The 18,025-nt window shown below is 39.0% G+C and overlaps 1 protein-coding gene across 2 annotated transcripts in view; it reads left to right on the top strand.

The window, feature by feature from the left end:
- FZD3 (frizzled class receptor 3) overlaps positions 1-18,025 on the top strand; it is a 126,568-nt gene that overhangs the window by 52,722 nt on the left and 55,821 nt on the right. For both annotated transcript variants that reach the window (XM_055428078.2, XM_088837824.1), the window contains exon 4: positions 13,147-14,164. In XM_055428078.2, the coding sequence (XP_055284053.2) occupies positions 13,147-14,164 (1,018 nt within the window). The remainder of the gene's footprint in view (positions 1-13,146; positions 14,165-18,025) is intronic.

Below are 18,025 nucleotides of genomic sequence, written 5' to 3'. Positions count from 1 at the left end.
GTCTATTTCCCATGAAGTGATGGGACCAGATGCCATGATCTTTGTTTTCTGAATGTTGAGCTTCAAGCCAACCTTTTCACTCTCCTCTTTCACTTTCATCAAGAGGCTTTTTAGTTCCTCTTCACTTTCTGCCATAAGGGTGGTGTCATCTGCATATCTGAGGTTATTGATATTTCTCCCAGCAATCTTGATTCCGGCTTGTGCTTCTTCCAGCCCAGTGTTCCTCATGATGTACTCTGCATATAAGTTAAATAAGCAAGGTGACAATATACAACCTTGACGTACACCTTTTCCTATTTGGAACCAGTCTGTTGTTCCATGACCAGTTCTGACTGTTGCTTCCTGACCTGCATACAGGTTTCTCAAGAGGCAGGTCAGGTGGTCTGGGATTCCCATCTCTTTCAGAATGTTCCACAGTTTATTGTGATCGACACAGTCAAAGGCTTTGGCATAGTCAATGAAGCAGAAATAGATGTTTTTCTGAAACTCTCTTGCTTTCTCCATGATCCAGCAGATGTTGGCAATTTGATCTCTGGTGCCTCTGCCTTTTCTAAAACCTGCTTGAACATCTGGGAGTTCACGGTTTACATATTGCTGAAGCCTTAGAATATAATATTTATCTTTCTCTTTCTGACTCACTTCACTCTGTATAATAGGTTCTAGGTTCATCCACCTCATCAGAACTGACTCAAATGCCTTCCTTTTGATGGCTGAGTCGTATTCCATTGTGTATATGTACCACAACTTCTTTATCCATTCATCTGTCATGGACATCTAGGTTGCTTCCATATTCGAGCTATTGTAAATAGTGCTGCAATGAACAATAAAATACATGCGTCTTTTTCAACTTTGGTTTCCTCAGGGTATATGCCTAGGAGTGGAATTGCTAGGTCATATGGTAGTTTTATTCCTAGTTTTTTAAGGAATCTCCATACCATCTTCTGTATAGTGGCTGTATCAATTAACATTCCCACCAACAGTGCAAGAGTGTTCCCTTTCCTCCACACCCTCTCCAGCATCTATTGTTTGTAGATTTTTTGATGATGGCCATTCTGACAGGTGTGAGGTGATATCTCATTGTAGTTTTGATTTGCATTTGACTGTGTCGATCACAATAAACTGTGGAACATTCTGAAAGAGATGGGAATCCCAGACCACCTGACCTGCCTCTTAAGAAACCTGTATGCAGGTCAGGAAGCAACAGTTAGAACTGGACATGGAACAACAGACTGGTTCCAAATAGGAAAAGGTGTACATCAAGGTTGTATATTGCTTATTTAACTTATATGCAGAGTACATCATGAGGAACACTGGGCTGGAAGAAGCACAAGCTGGAATCAAGATTGCTGGGAGAAATATCAATAACCTCAGATATGCAGATGACACTACCCTTATGGCAGAAAGTGAAGAGGAACTAAAAAGCCTCTTGATGAAAGTGAAAGAGGAGAGTGAAAAGGTTGGCTTGAAGCTCAACATTCAGAAAACAAAGATCATGGCATGTGGTCCCATCACTTCATGGGAAATAGACGGAAAAACAGTGGAAACAGTGTCAGACTTTATTTTTTGGGGCTCCAAAATCACTGCAGATGCTGATTGCAGCCATGAAATTAAAAGACGCTTACTCCTTGGAAGGAAAGTTATGACCAACCTTGATAGTATATTAAAAAGCAGAGACATTACTTTGCCGACCAAGGTCCGTCTAGTCAAGGCAATGGTTTTTCCCGTGGTCATGTATGGATGTGAGAGTTGGACTGTGAAGAAAGCTGATCGCCGAAGAATCGATGCTTTTGAACTGTGGTGTTGGAGAAGACTCTTGAGAGTCCCTTATACTGCAAGGAGATCCAACCAGTCCATTCTAAAGGAGATCAATCTTGAATGTTCATTGGAGGGACTGATGCTAAAGCTGAAACTGCAATACTTTGGCCACCTCATGTGACGAGTTGACTCACTGGAAAAGACTCTGATGCTGGGAAAGGTTGGGGGCAGGAGGAGAAGGGGACGACGGAGAATGAGATGGCTGGATGGCATCACCGACTCTGTGGACATGAGTTTGAGTGAACTCCGGGAGTTGGTGATGGACAGGGAGGCCTGGTGTGCTGTGATTCATGGAGTCGCGGAGAGTCGGACACAACTGAGCGACTGAACTGAACTGAATATTGAGCAGTGTTGAGCATCTTTTCATGTGTTTGTTAGCCATCTGTATGTCTTCTTTGGAGAAATGTCTGTTTAGGTCTTTTTCCCACTTTTTGGTTTGGTTGTTTGTTTTTCTGGCATTGAGTTATATGAACTGCTTGTATATTTTGGAAATTAATCCTTTGTCAGTTGTTTCATTTGCTGTTATTTTCTCCCATTCTGAGGGCTCTCTTTTCACTTTGCTTATCATTTCCTTTGCTCTGCAAAAGCTTTCACGTTTAATCAGGTCCCACTTGTTTACTTTTGTTTTTATTTCCATTACTCTAGGAGCTGGGTCACAGAAGATCTTGCTTTGATTTATGTCATCGAGTGTTCTGCCTATGTTTTCCTCCAAGAGTTTTATAGTGTCTGGTCTTACATTTAGGTCTTTAATCCATTTTGAGTTTAATCTTTGTGTAGGTGTTAGGAAGTGTTCTAATTTCATTCTTTTACATGTAGATGTCCAGTTTTCCCAGCACCATTTATTGAAGAGCCCGTCTTTGCCCCATTGTAAGTTCTTGCCTCTTTTGTCAAAAATAAGGTACCCATAGGTGCATGGGTTTATTTCTGGGCTTTCTATCTTGTTTCATCAGTCTATATTTCTGTTTTTGTGCTAGTACCATACTATCTTGATGACTGTAGCTTTGTAGTATAATCTGAAGTCAGGAAGGTTGATTTCTTCAGCTCCATTCTTTCTGAAGACTGCTTTGACTATTCGGGATCTTTTGTGTTTCCATATGAATTGTGAATTTTTTTTGTTCTAGTTCTGTGAAAAATGCCATTGGTAATTTGATAAGGATTGCATTGAATCTGTAGATTGCATTTGGTAGTATAGTCATTTTCACAATGTTGATTCTTCCTACCCAGAAACATGGACTATCTCTCTATCTGTTTATGTTGTCTTTGTTTCCTTTCATCAGTGTCATATAATTTTCTGTGTACAGTTCTTTTGTCTCCTTCAGTTCAGTTCAGTTCAGTCGCTCAGTCGTGTCCGACTCTTTGTGACCCCATGAATCACAGCACGCCAGGCCTCCCTGTCCATCACCAACTCCCGGAGTTCACTCAAACTCATGTCCATCGAGTCGGTGATGCCATCCAGCCATCTCAATCTCTGTCGTCCCCTTCTTCTCCTGCCCCCAATCCCTCCCAGCATCAGAGTCTTTTCCAGTGAGTCAACTCTTCACATGAGGTGGAGAAAGTATTGGAGTTTCAGCTTTAGCATCAGTCCTTCCAATGAAGTAAGTTTATTCCTAGATATTTAATTTTTTTTGTTGCAGTGGTGAATGGGATTGATTCCTTAATTTCTCTTTATGATTTTTCATTGTTAGTGTATAGAAATGCAAGTGATTTCTGTGTATTGATTTTGTATCCTGCAACTTCACTAAATTCACTGATTAGCTCTCGTCATTTTCTGATACTGTTTTTAGGGTTTTCTATGTACAGTATCATGTCATCTGCAAACAGTGAGAGCTTTACTTCTTCTTTTCTGATCTGAATTCCTTTTATTTCTTTTTCTTCTCTGATTGCTGTAGCTAGGACTTCCAGAACTATGTTGAATAATAATGGTGAAAGGGGACACCCTTATCTTGTTCCTGATCTTAGGGGGAATGCTTTCAGTTTTTCACCATTGAGAATAATATTTGCTGTAGGCTTATCATATATACCCGTTACTATGTTGAGGAAGGTTCCTTCTGTGGCCATTTTTTGAAGAGTTTTAATAATAAATGGGTGCTAAATTTTGTCAAAGGCTTTTTCGGCATCCATTGAGATGATATGATCTTTTTTCAATTTGTTAATATAGTGTATCACATTGATTGATTTGCATATATTGAAGAATCCTTGCATTCCTGGTATAAACCCAACTTGATCATGGTGTATGAGCTTTTTGATGTGTTGCTGAATTCTGTTAGCTAAAATTTTGTTGAGGATTTTTGCATCTATGTTCTTCAGTGATATTGGCCTGTAGTTTTCTTTTTTTGTATTGTCTTTGTCTGGTTTTGGTATCAGGCTGATGGTGGCCTTGTAGAATGAGTTTGGAAGTGTTCCTTCCTCTGTAATGTTTTAGAGTTTAGAAGGATAGGCATTAGATGTTCATCATGAGAAACGATGGGCTGGAAGAAGCACAAGCTGGAATCAAGATTGCCGGAAGAAATATCAATAACCTCAGATATGCAGATGATGCCACCCTTATGGCAGAAAGTGAAGAGGAACTAAAAAGCCTCTTGATGAAAGTGAAAAGGGAGAGTGAAAAAGTTGGCTTGAAGCTCAACATTCAGAAAACGAAGATCATGGCATCTGGTCCCATCACTTCATGGCAAATAGATGGAGAAACAGTGGAAACAGTGTCAGACTTTATTTTTTTGGGCTCCAAAGTCACTGCAGATGGTGATTGCAGCCATAAAATTAAAAGACACATACCCCTTGGAAGGGAAGTTATGACCAACCTAGACAGCATATTAAAAAGCAGAGACATTACTTTGCCAACCAAGGTCCGTCTAGTCAAGGCTATGGTTTTTCCAGTAGTCATGTATGGATGTGAGAGTTGGACTGTGAAGAAAGCTGAGCACTGAAGAATTGATGCTTTTGAACTGTGGTGCTGGAGAAGACTCTTGAGAGTCCCTTGGACTGCAAGGAGATCCAACCAGTCCATCCTAAAGGAGATCAGTCATGGGTGTTCATTGGAAGGACTGATGCTAAAGCTGAAACTCCAATACTTTGGCCACCTGATGCGAAGAGTTGACTCATTTGAAAAGACCCTGATGCTGGGAGGGATTGGGGGCAGGAGGAGAAGGGAACGACAGAGAATGAGATGGCTGGATGGCGTCACCGACTCAATGGACATGAGTTTGGGTAAACTTCAGGAGTTGGTTATGGACAGGGAGGCCTGGTGTGCTGCAATTCATGGGGTCGCGAAGAGTTGAACACAACTGAGCAACTGAACTGAAATGTTTGATAGAATTCTCTTTTGAAGCCATCTGGTCATGGGCTTTTGTTTTTAGGGAGATTTTGGATCACAGCTTCAATTTCAGTGCTTGCAATTGGGTTGTTCATAATTTCTATTTCTTCCTGGTTCAGTCTTGGAAGATTGAACTTTTCTAAGAATCTGTCAATTTCTTCCAGATTATCCATTTTATTACCATTTATAGTTGTTCATAATAGTTCATAATCATTTGTATTTCTGCATTGTCTGTTGTAACCTCTCCTTTTCATTTCTAATTTTATTGATTTGATTCTTCTCTTTCTTGATGACTCTGGCTAAAGGTTTGTCAATTTTGTTTATCGTCTCAAAGAACCAGCTTTTAGTTTTATTAATCTTTACTACTGTTTCTTTCCCCATCTATTTCCCATGAAGTGATGGGACCACATGCCATGATCTTTGTTTTCTGAATGTTGAGCTTCAAGCCAACCTTTTCACTCTCCTCTTTCACGTTCATCAAGAGGCTTTTTAGTTCCTCTTCACTTTCTGCCATAAGGGTAGTGTCATCTGCATATCTGAGGTTATTGATATTTCTCCCAGCAATCTTGATTCCGGCTTGTGCTTCTTCCAGCCCAGCGTTCCTCATGATGTACTCTGCATATAAGTTAAATAAGCAGGGTGACTATATAATATACAACTTTGACGTACTCCTTTTCCTATTTGGAACCAGTCTGTTGTTCCATGTCCAGTTCTAACTGTTGCTTCCTGACCTGCATACATGTTTCTCAAGAGGCAGGTCAGGTGGCCTGGTATTCCCATCTCTTTCAGAATTTTCCACAGTTTATCATGATCCACACAGTCAAAGGCTTTGGTATAGTCAATGAAGCAGAAATAGATATTTTTCTGAAACTCTCTTGCTTTCTCCATGATCCAGCGGATGTTGGCATTTTGATCTCTGGTGCCTCTGCCTTTTCCAAAACCTGCTTGAACATCTGGAAGTTCACGGTTCACATATTGCTGAAGCCTGGCTTGGAGAATTTTGAGCATGACTTTACTAGCGTGTGAGATGAGTGCAATTGTGCGGTAGTTAGAGCATTCTTTGGCATTGCCTTTCTTTGGGATTGGAATGAAGACTGACCTTTTCCAGTCCTGTGGCCACTGCTGAGTTTTCCAAATTTGCTGGCATATTGAGTGCAGCACTTCCACAGCATCATCTTTCAGGATTTGAAATAGCTCAACTGGAATTCCATCACCTCCACTGGCTTTGTTCATAGTGATGCTTTCTAAGGCCCACTTGACTTCACATTCAAAGATGTCTGGCTCTAGGTGAGTGATAACGCCCTCATGATTATCTTGGTCATGAAGATCTTTTTTGTACAGTTCTTCTGTGTATTCTGGCCACCTCTTAATATCTTCTGCTTCTGTTAGATCTATACCATTTCTGTCCTTTATCAAACCCATCGTTTCTTTCATTTCTTTTTCGTTTATTTCTGCTCGAATCTTTATGAATTCTTTCATTCTTCTAATTTTGGGTTTTTTTGTTCTTTTTTCTTCAGTTGTTTTAGGTGTAAAGTTAGGTTGTCTATTCGATGTTTTTCTTGTTTCTTGAGGTAGGGTTGTAATGTCATAAACTTCCCTCTTAGAGCTGCTTTTACTGTATCCCATAGGTTTTGAGTTGTCGTGTTTTCATTGTCATTTGTTTCTAGGAATTTTTATATTTCCCTTTTGATTTCTTCAGTAACCTGTTGGTTATTTAGAAACATGTTGTTTAATATCCATGTGTTGTGTTTCTTACAGTCTTTTTCTTGTAATTGATATCTAGTGTCATAGCATTGTGGTCAGAGAAGATGCTTGATACAATTTCAATTTCCTTAAATCTACTGACTTGACTCACTGGAAAAGACTCTGATGCTGGGAAAGGTTGGGGGCGGGAGGCGAAGGGGACGAGTGAGAGTGAGATGGCTGCATGGCATCACTGACTCTGTGGACATGAGTTTGAGTGAACTCCGGGAGTTGGTGATGGACAGGGAGGCCTGGTATGCTGTGATTCATGGGGTCGCGGAGAGTCGGACACGACTGAGTGACTGAACTGAAGTGAACTGACTGACGTTTGATTTGTGACCTAAGATGTGGTCTAGCCTGGAGAATGTTCCATGTGCCCTTGAGAAGAAGGTGTATTCTGCATTTGGATGGAATGTCCTCAAGATATCATTGAGATCAATGACACATCTAATGTGTCATTAAAACTTGTGTTTCCTTATTAATTTTCTGTTCTGATGATCTGTCCACTGGTGTGAGTGGGGTGTTAAAGTTTCCTGCTATTATTGTGTTGCTGTCAGTTTCTCCTTTTATGTCTGTTAGTGTTTGTCTTATGTATTGAGGTGCTTCTCTGTTGGGTGCATAGATTATTTATAATTGTTATGTCTTCCTCTTGGACTGATCCCTTGATCATTATGTAGTGTCCTTCCTTATCTCTTGTAATTTTCTTTTTTTTAAGATCTACTTTGTCTGATATGAGGATTGCTACTCCAGCTTTCTTTTACTTCCCACTTGCATACAATATATTTTTCCATCCTCTCACTTTCAGTCTATATGTGTCTTTAGGTCTGAAGTGGGTTTCTTGTAGACAGCACGTATATGGGTCTTATTTTTGTATCCATTCAGCCAGTCAGTGTCTTTTGGTTGGAGCATTTAATCCATTTACTTTTAAAGTAATTATTGATATATATGTTCCTATTGCCATTTTCTTAATTGTTTGGGGTTGATTTTTTAGATCTTTTTTCTTCTGTTGTATTTCTTGACTGTATAAATCCCTTTAACATTTGCTGTAAAGCTGGTTTGGTGGTACTGAATTCTCTTAACTTTTGCTTATCTGAAAAGCTTTTTATTTCTCCATCAATTTTGAATGAGATCCTTGCCAGGTACAGTAATCTTGGTTGTAGATTTATCTTGCCATTCCCTTCTGGCCTTCAGAGTTTCTGCTGAAAGATCAGATGTTAAGTGTATGGTATTTCCTTTGTATGTTACTTGTTGCTTCTCCATTGCTGCTTTTAATATTCTTTCTTTGTGTTTAGTCTTTGTTACTTTGATTAGTGTGTGTCTTGGTGTGTTTCTTCTTGGGTTTATCCTGTGTGGGACTCTTTGAGCCTCTTGGACTTGATTGACTATTTCCTTTTCCAGTTGGGGAAGTTTTCAACTATAATCTCTTCAAAAAATTTCTCATACCCTTTCTTTTTCTCTTATTCTTCTGGGACCCCTATAATTTGAATTTTGGTGCATTTGCTATTGTCCCAGAGGTCTCTGAGACTATCCTCAGTTCTTTTCATTCTTCTCAGTCTCTGTTAATTGATTTTGCATTTTCTCCATTTTGTTTTCAAGGTTTTTGATCATCTTTACTATCATTATTTTGAATTGTTTTTCAGGTAGTTTGTCTATTTCCTCTTCATTTATTTGGAATTCTGTGTTTCTAGTTTGCTCCTTCATTTGTGTAGTATTTTTCTGCCTTTTCATAATTTTTTTTAAATTGTTGTGTTTGAGGTCTCCTTTTCCCAGCCTTCAAGCAAAGTTGGAATTCTTTCCTTGAAGAAGGTTCAATTCTTTCTTTTGGTTTCTGCCCTCCTAAGGCTGGTCCAGTGGTTTGTGTAAGCTTTGTGTAGAGTGAATTTTTTTTTTTTTTAGAGTGAGATCTGTGCTGAGTTTTTGTTTATTTTTCCTCTGATGGGTAAGGCTGAGTGTGGTGGTAATCCTATCTGCTGATGATTGAGTTTGTATTTTTGTTTTGTTTGTTGTTTAGATGAGGCGTCCTGCACAGGGTGCTACTGGTGGTTGGGTGACGCTGGGTCTTGTGTTCACATGGTTTCATTTGTGTGAGTTCTCACTATTTGATACTCCCTACGGTTAGTTCTCTGGTAGTTTAGGGTCTTGGAGTCAGTGCTCCCACTCCAAAGGTTCAGGGCTTGATCTCTGGTCAGAAGCGAAGATTCCACAAGTGGTTTGTTATGGCATTAAGTGATATTAAAACAAATATCCAAAAATGAGAAACCAAAGATGAACCCCAGACAAATGGCAGTTACAAAATCAGGCAAATAATAATTAAAATAATGGAATATACACATACACTCATGAGCAAAGTCAAAACAGTCTAACAAAAATAAAGTATAGTTGATTGATCTGGCAAACAAAGGAAATAAAAAATTATATTTACCAGTTAAGAACAAAACTAACTAAAGCACAAACTGGAAAACAAAACTCAAGCAAGGTGCGAAGTGGAGAATAAAGCAATGAAAACAAAACTAACAAATATGTTGAGAGGAAAGAAAGGAAAGAAAAGAAAGAATGGATATGCAAATTTAAATAGAGATAGATGAAGATTTATATACATTACAGATTTACTGCAGGGGGAAAAAACAGTAGGAAAGGCAAAGAAAGGGATAAATGTACAAAAAATAAAATAGGTTTAAAAAAATTAAAATTATAAAAAGGAGAAAAGAAAAAAAAAACAGAAGAAGAAAGAAAAAAAGGAAAACTCCACAGAACTGCAAAAGCCCAATGTAGAGACAGAGGTTTATAACAGCATTAAAAAGTGTGACTGAATATACACATATACACCCATAGGCAAAATCAAAAAGGTCCAACAAAAATAAAGTACAGTAGATTGACCCAGTGAACAAAAGAAACCAAAAATTATATCTACCAGAACAAAACTAGCCAAAGCACAAAGTGGAAAACAAAACTAAAGCACGGTGCCAAACTGGGGAATAAAGCATTGAAAATAAAACTAACAAATGTGTTGAAAGGAAAGGAGAGAAAGCAACAAAAGAAAGAATAGATATGCAAAGTTAGATAGAGGTAGATAAAGAAGATTTATACACGTTAAAGATTAACTTCAAGAGGAGAAGAACCGTAGGAAAAGCAAACAAAGGAATAAATGTAGAAAAAATAAAAACAAGTTTAAAAAATTAAAAATTAAAATTGAGAAAAGAAAAATAAGAGGAAAACTCCACAGAACTGCAAAAACCCAGTGCAGAGGCAGAGGTTTATAACAACAATAAAAAATGTGACTAAGGAAAAAATAAAGCTCAAAAGCTTAATTGGATTTCATAGTGCCAGTAAAATCGATAGCTACAACAGAGGGGAAAAAGGGGTTGGGGGGAGGAAAAAAATCCAAAAGAATCTACAGAACAAGTCAAAAAATAAGAATAAAAAATGTTTTTCTTGAGTCATTGCTGTCAGCGTCCTTTCCCTTGCTGGGAGTCATGGTCCACTTTACCTCCCTAGGATGCCCTCCAACACTGTACTGATCTCTGGACCTGGTGTGGGGGCAGCTCAGATTCTCATCTGGTCCTACTCCTGTGTGTTTTTGCCTCCAATGTCCACAGCTATCAGAACTAGTGAGTTTTCTTTTGTGGGAGCTCTCAATGACCTTTTATATATTCCATAGACACAGAGTCTGCCTGGTTGATCGTGTGGATTTAGTCTGCAGCTTTACAGCTGGTGGTAAGGTTTTAGGTCTTATTCGTTAGCCACACTGCCCCTGGGTTTCAGCTGTGGTTTTATTTCCACCTATACGTGTAGGTCCTCCACTGGGCAGCTCCTGTGGCTGCCCTGGAGGGCTTGGGTTTGCCCCGGTGAGGGCCAGGTGTGGAGGTAGTTCAGCTGTTTGGGTCACAGGGGTTCTGGCAGCACAGGTACTCAGGGGAGTTGGTGGATAGGGCAGTAGGAAATACAGTGCTCTAGAAGGGTATGGCAACCAGTATTGGCCAGTATGCTCCAATATTCTTGCCTAGGGAGCCCCCCTCCCTGACAGAGAAGCCTGGCAGGTCACAGTCTACAGGGCAGCAGAGTTGGACATGACCAAAGCGACCCTGTGGGCATAGACGCAAGACTTTTTTTGCCTGTGGCAGCTCTGCCCCAGTGAGAGTTGAGCATGAAGGTGGCACAGCTGCTTGGCTTGCAGGGACCCTGGCAGCGCCAACTGTACAAGGACACGGACTGCTTCCACTGCAGGAGTTATGTCCCTATCGGTGTCTTTTCAAGCTTCTTGTAGCTGGTGATCAGAAGGCCTCTTTGGCCATTCTATCTGTTCAGGCACTTAGAGGGCTACCTTGCCTGGGGTCCTTCTCTGTTGTTTGGTGTCAGGCACATAGAGGGGCCCCCCGGCTGGGGTCCTACTCTGCAGATAGGCAGGTCAGGCACTTAAAGGGGCAACCTGGGTGGGGTCCTACTCTGTAGTTCAGTGTGTCAGGCGTTTGATGAGCCAGCCTCTCTTTTGTTCAGCTGCAGATGCTGGCTTGTGGGGAGAGAGAGGCTATGGTGATGGCTCCATCACCTACATGACTCAGCAGTATTGCCTTGCTTCCATGGCTGCCTGGCTTTCCTCCACAGGCATTTCCCACCACGATCCCCTCCCTCATAATCCCCTCAGTCTGTCTCTGCTCCTTCACATCCCCTCAATCCATCTCTCCGCAGTCAGCAACAGCCCTTGCCCTGGGATTGCTCCACAATCCCTAAACTCCAACTCCCAGCTGCTGCGCCTTCCAGGGGACCACTGTTCCTGTCTGGGGTATATATGGCTGCTGCAAGGACTCTCTGATTCTCATTCCATTTAGGCTGCGACAGATCAGCTGTTTCACTCTCAGCCTTAAATGTTTGTCCTCTGACTCAGACAATTGCCCCGATGTGGGATCGGACCCCCTGCTTCAGTTCCTCCACCAGCTGAGGGCAGATCCAGTCCTACTAACACTCCTGTTTTTCCCTGTAGTTCCTTTGTCCTACTGAGTTTGTGTGGTTCTATATATTCTTTTCCGCTGGTCAGGTGCTCTTGTCCCCTGTTAGCTGGTGTTCTGCATGTACTTCTGTGTCTGAAGGTGTATTCCTGCTGTATCCTTGGAGAGAGATGTATTCCACGTCCACTGACTCCTCTGCCATCTTGTTCTCCTAGGGAAGATTTTTACCTCTTATTTTTAAGAAAGTTCTATTTGAGTCTAGGGTAAATTGAGGACTATTTTGTAATTAAACAAAAAAAAACTTTTAGCTACTATTCTACTGGAGCTTTTATTTATGTATGTTTATTTTATATATATACTTCTTTATAGTTTGAAGTCTTACTGTAAACTGTGTGTCCTAAATAAATAGTATTAATTACACTACTTATTATTGGCTATGCCTGTTTTAAGATCATGGCATCTGGTCCCATCACTTCATGGGAAATAGATGGGGAAACAGTGTCAGACTTTATTTTTTGGGGCTCCAAAATCACTGCAGGTGCTGATTGCAGCTATGAAATTAAAAGACGCTTACTCCTTGGAAGGAAAGTTATGACCAACCTAGATAGCATATTAAAAAGCAGAGACATTACTTTGCCAACCAAGGTCTGTCTAGTCAAGGCTATGGTTTTTCCTTTGGTTATGTATGGATGTAAGAGTTGGACTGTGAAGAAGGCTGATCGCCGAAGAATTGATGCTTTTGAACTGTGGTGTTGGAGAAGACTCTTGAGAGTCCCTTGAACTGCAAGGAGATCCAACCAGTCCATTCTAGAGGAGATCAATCCTGGGTGTTCATTGGAAGGACTGATGCTGAAGCTGAAACTGCAATACTTTGACCACCTCATGTGAAGAGTTGACTCACTGGAAAAGAGTCTGATGCTAGGAGGGATTGGGGGTGGGAGGAGACGGGGACGACAGAGAATGAGATGGCTGGATGGCATCACCAACTCGATGGACATGAGTTTGAGTGAACTCCAGGAGTTGGTGATGAACAGGGAGGCCTGGCGTGCTGTGATTCATGGGGTCGCAAAGAGTTGGACACGACTGAGCGACTGAACTGAACTGAACTGAATATTTTTGAAGCCAAAACAAAATTAAGTATACGTTTTTCGTTTTTTTGCCAACTGTGGAATATCTCATTATATGACCCACAAGCAAGATATTTGCATCATTTCTTCGATATATCGTAATGTTCTCCAAGGACATAAGCATAAATAAGCCACAACTGCTAAATGTGAAAATCCAAATCATAAGGTTCCCAATAAGTAAATGATTCTTGTCTTGTGTTTTTAGGTTCCCAGATTGTGATGAGCCGTATCCTCGGCTGGTGGACCTGAATTTAGCTGGAGATCCTACTGAAGGAGCCTCAGTGGCAGTGCAGAGGGACTATGGCTTTTGGTGTCCCCGAGAGTTGAAAATTGATCCTGATCTTGGCTATTCCTTTTTGCACGTGCGTGATTGTTCACCTCCTTGTCCAAATATGTACTTTAGGAGAGAAGAGCTTTCATTTGCTCGGTATTTCATAGGATTGATTTCAATCATTTGCCTCTCTGCCACGTTGTTTACTTTTTTAACTTTTTTGATTGATGTGACAAGATTCCGTTATCCTGAAAGACCCATTATATTTTATGCCGTCTGCTACATGATGGTGTCATTAATTTTCTTTATTGGGTTTTTGCTTGAGGACCGAGTCGCCTGCAATGCATCTAGCCCTGCACAGTATAAGGCTTCCACAGTGACCCAAGGATCTCATAACAAAGCCTGTACCATGCTTTTTATGGTACTCTATTTTTTTACTATGGCTGGCAGTGTTTGGTGGGTGATTCTTACCATCACGTGGTTCTTGGCAGCTGTGCCAAAGTGGGGTAGTGAAGCTATTGAGAAGAAAGCCTTGCTGTTTCATGCCAGTGCGTGGGGCATCCCTGGAACGCTGACCATCATCCTTTTAGCGATGAATAAAATTGAAGGTGACAATATCAGTGGCGTGTGTTTTGTTGGCCTCTACGATGTTGATGCCTTGAGGTATTTTGTTCTTGCACCCCTCTGCCTGTATGTGGTAGTTGGGGTTTCACTCCTTTTAGCCGGCATTATATCCCTAAACAGAGTGCGAATTGAAATTCCATTAGAAAAGGAGAACCAGGATAAACTGGTGAAGTTTATGATCCGGATTGGTGTTTTCAGCATTCTGTACCTCGTCCCACTCTTGGTTGTAATTGGATGCTACTTTTATGAGCAAGCTTACCGCGGCATCTGGGAAACAACGTGGATACAGGAACGCTGCAGAGAATATCACATTCCATGTCCATATCAGGTAAGGGAACCTTTGTTCTCAATTTCAGAATGTTTAACAGTGAAAAGAGCTAATCTTAGCTGTTTTGTTTTAAACTCTTCATGAAAAACCTGAACATTAAAATTTTGAAGTGAAGTTAGTGAACAAATTTATTGTAATAAGAATGTCATACACACATTTCTGTTAACATCTTCCTTTTAAAAGATCACTTTCGTGAGTCCAGGCCATGGGCTTTTAAGCACTTTACTTCTGTTACCACAAAATAGTTGCTTGTTGATTATTTAGAAGTCTGCAGGTTTGAGGGGAAGATGTTGATTAAAAGACAGTGTCTGTGAAAATTTTACTGATACTTAGAACAGGAGTTTAACAGTTTTGAAAAAAAATTAGAATGCATTTGTACAAACAGTTTCATCTTTTAGTTGGTCTTAGTTTTTCTTTTTTGCATACTGAATATTTTGTGATTTACCTTTTAATTTAAAGAGATCGGATAATCATAGAATTTTCGATCTAGAGAGGACCTTAGAGATTATTTACTCAAGTTCCCTCTATAATTTAGAGTTCTTAAACATCTATTTCATTTGAGGCTTAGAAATATTAAGTGACTTGCTCACTTTATTAAAGTACTTGTGCATTATATATAGATTACTTCCCTTTACTTGTCTCTTTCCCCAATAGACAGTGAACTCTTTAAACGCAAGAACATCTTTTTCATCTTTTTTCAAAGCACGTTCTATAGGTTAGTGGATGATGGCATTGAGAATGGGAATGTGTAGATTGAGAAGAAAAGACATTTTTAAGACATGTTCCAGTTTTACTGGAAACAGGGAGTGTGTGATTAGCACATAGTCAATTCTCGTAAATACTTGATGACTGAAAATGCCATTTCCTTTTCTATTTTATGGTATAAATAATTCTACACAAAATTACATTTTTATTGTATAAATATTAGCTACCACTGGCTTTTAAAAAACCAGCCTATAATTGAGAGACCAGAAAAAATGAATAATTGAAATTTTATTACGTTTCCTGATAGAATTGCTTATTGAAAACTCTTAATATGAGTTTTCAGGCCTGAAGCTAAGTAATCAAATTTTGCCTCTAATGAGAGAGACAGAGATGATTGTATTATATCTTATGCTTCTCCATGTAAGGTTTCCAGGATTCCAAATATATATTGTCTTAGGAGTATAAAAGAAATAATGTTTGGTTCTGAAATAATGATCTGAAAAATACCAGACCTCAAACATGTAAATTAGTAAATTAGAGTAGTTGGGACGCCACTGTTTTCAAGACATTCCTAAGAATCTTTTAGCATCTTTAGAACCAGTTTGAGCTATACAAAAATGTGTGTGCGTATTCATTTCTTTATAGTCATAGTTTCTATAAGTGTTTTTTATTTCCAACTTACAAAAATAATGTTGGATTTCTAACATCCCAAAAAGAATAGAAAATGGTGTAATAACTAACATAGTTATTAAGCTGTAAAGTCTGGGTCAGGAATCCTGGTTTCATATCTTATTATTTACTGGTTTTATAGCTTTCGATCAGCTTCACCTCTCTCCACTTCATTCCTCATCTGTAGGATGAGTAATGGAATCTCACAGAAATAAAAGAGTAATCGTGCCAGATAGAAATAGTAGTAGAATCTGTTTCCTAGGGCTGTTTTTAGGCACCTACATGCAGTTAGAAGTGTGCCTTCTCTATAATAAGTGCTCAAATGTTAGTTCTGTTACTTATTTTTCATTAATTGTTGCTGCTGTTACTGTTATTTTACACACACACATACATACATAAACTTTTTTAAACCATTCAGCACCACACTTTAGCCAATGCCATGTTTAAGTTATTGAGAATATACATAACAGTATGTGTACCTATAACTTGTTCATTTTAACTGCAGTAGAGAGATTTAATGTACAAATATACTTTAATTCATTTACTCATTATTTTGCTGATGGACGTAGAGTTTCCAAGTGTTTTACTATTGTAATACTATCTTCCTTGTACACGACCAAGAATATTCATGGGGTGTGTACCCAAAAGTGTAGTCGTGGCATTTTAACATATAGGCATCTGCAACTCAAGTGGTTATTTTAATTTACAATCGCAGTGTAGAGTTGAAATTCCCCATTTCGCCCCGTCTTGGTGTTCTCAGGCTTTTAGGCTTTTGTCAACCTTTGAAACAATATCTCAAGCCTGTCTTGATTTTTATTTTTATTTCCCTTATGCCTCAGTGTTTTCGTATGTTTATTGGCTGTTTGGGGTTTCCCTTCTGTGATTTGCCTATTTGTTGCCTTTGTCCACTGCTCTGTCAGGTTATTTGCCTTTTGTTGTTATTCTTGTTTTGTCAGTTAATTGCGTTGCAGATATCTTATCCTGCTCTGTAGCTTGTCTTTTCACTTTGTGTTTTCTTTGCCTCTTGTGTTTTAAGAAATCCCTCCCTACCTCTAAAAATCATAAAAATGGTCTGCCATTTTTTCCCAGCAGTTTTTAAATTTGATTTTTTAATTCACAGCTCTAATCTCTTGAAATTCATTTTTATCTATGTTATAACAATTTCAGTTTTTCATATGAATGGTGCTTTTTGCACCATTTATCAAATAGCCCATCTGAATAGTAATGCATTGCTGTAATATACAAGTTCCATTTTTAGGCTGTCTTATTTACTGCTCTGTTTGAACAGTCTTGTTTCAATCCCACATTTCCTCTACCTTATGCTTCTTCAAAATTATTTTAACTGTTCCTGGCACTCTTCTGTTTGAATTTTAGAATAATTTCTTCATGAGAAACAGTTGGTATTTTGTTGAAATTGTTTCAGGTTTTAAATGAATCCAGAGAAAATTGCTATCTTTGTGATACTGAGTTTTAGTATCTTTTTGTTTCTTTATGTATGTATTCATTAATTTGTTCCTAGGTACCTTACAGTTTTTGTTTCAGTTGTGAATGAGGTCTTTTCTCTGTTACATTTTTCAGTTGGTTATTGCTGGTTTACAAGAATGCCACTGATTTTTATATATTGACCTTATATTGAGCATCCCTGCTGAACTCTTCTGTTAGCTCTAATTGTGTGTAAATTCTCTTTTATAGTCTTTGTAGAAATCCTGTTGCTGCAAGTAAGGCCAAGTTCATATCTCACATTCCAGTTCTTATGTTTTATTTAAGATTTTTGTGTCTATACTCATGAGAGATATAGACTGTGATATTAATAGCTTTTCTTTTCTTGCCGTGTATTTTTCCTTTTTGGTGTCAAGGATTTAATAGCTTCATAAAGTGAAGTCTTTTCTTCCTGTTCTTTGAAACAGTTTTTACAATGAATAGGGACTGTCTGCTCTTTGAAAGAGTCGGTATTTCATCCTGTAAAAATCCTCTGTCATGGTATCTTTGAAGTAGAGAGAGAGAAATTTCATCTTTCCAAACTGAAATTCTGCAATTCCCCATTCCTCCCTGTCTCCTGACCTTTGACAACCATTGTTCTACTTTGTTTCTCTATGAATTTGACTGCTCTGGGTACCTCATATTAGTGAAACTCAAACACTAGAATTTTAATATTAGTTTTCATTCAGGATTTTACCTCAGAGGAATTTTATACAGACTTGTAAATTGAGCACTCGAGCTATTGAATTCCTATTTGAAGTAATATCCATACATAATTGAATAAGATTTACTATTACTGAGCATGCCTAAAAGAATCCTTGTTAAGTTTTGATGCTAATTCCTAATGAGAGGTTTTTAAAATGTATTAAGCAATGATGTTATCCTTGAGGTAGCCTCCGCAGGTGTCTTGGAGAATGTAGTATTTGAATATATATTCACATGAATATCAGTGCGGTTGCTTTGTAGTCATTTCTCAAATTAATGAAACTTTCAAACATTTGAAAAATC

The sequence above is a fragment of the Moschus berezovskii genome, chromosome 7, assembly GCF_049115385.1.
Source record: "Moschus berezovskii isolate FMDL1 chromosome 7, NW_MosBer_1.0, whole genome shotgun sequence".
Classification (NCBI taxonomy): Eukaryota; Metazoa; Chordata; class Mammalia; order Artiodactyla; family Moschidae; genus Moschus; species Moschus berezovskii.
This window is presented reverse-complemented; position numbering and strand designations above follow the sequence as displayed.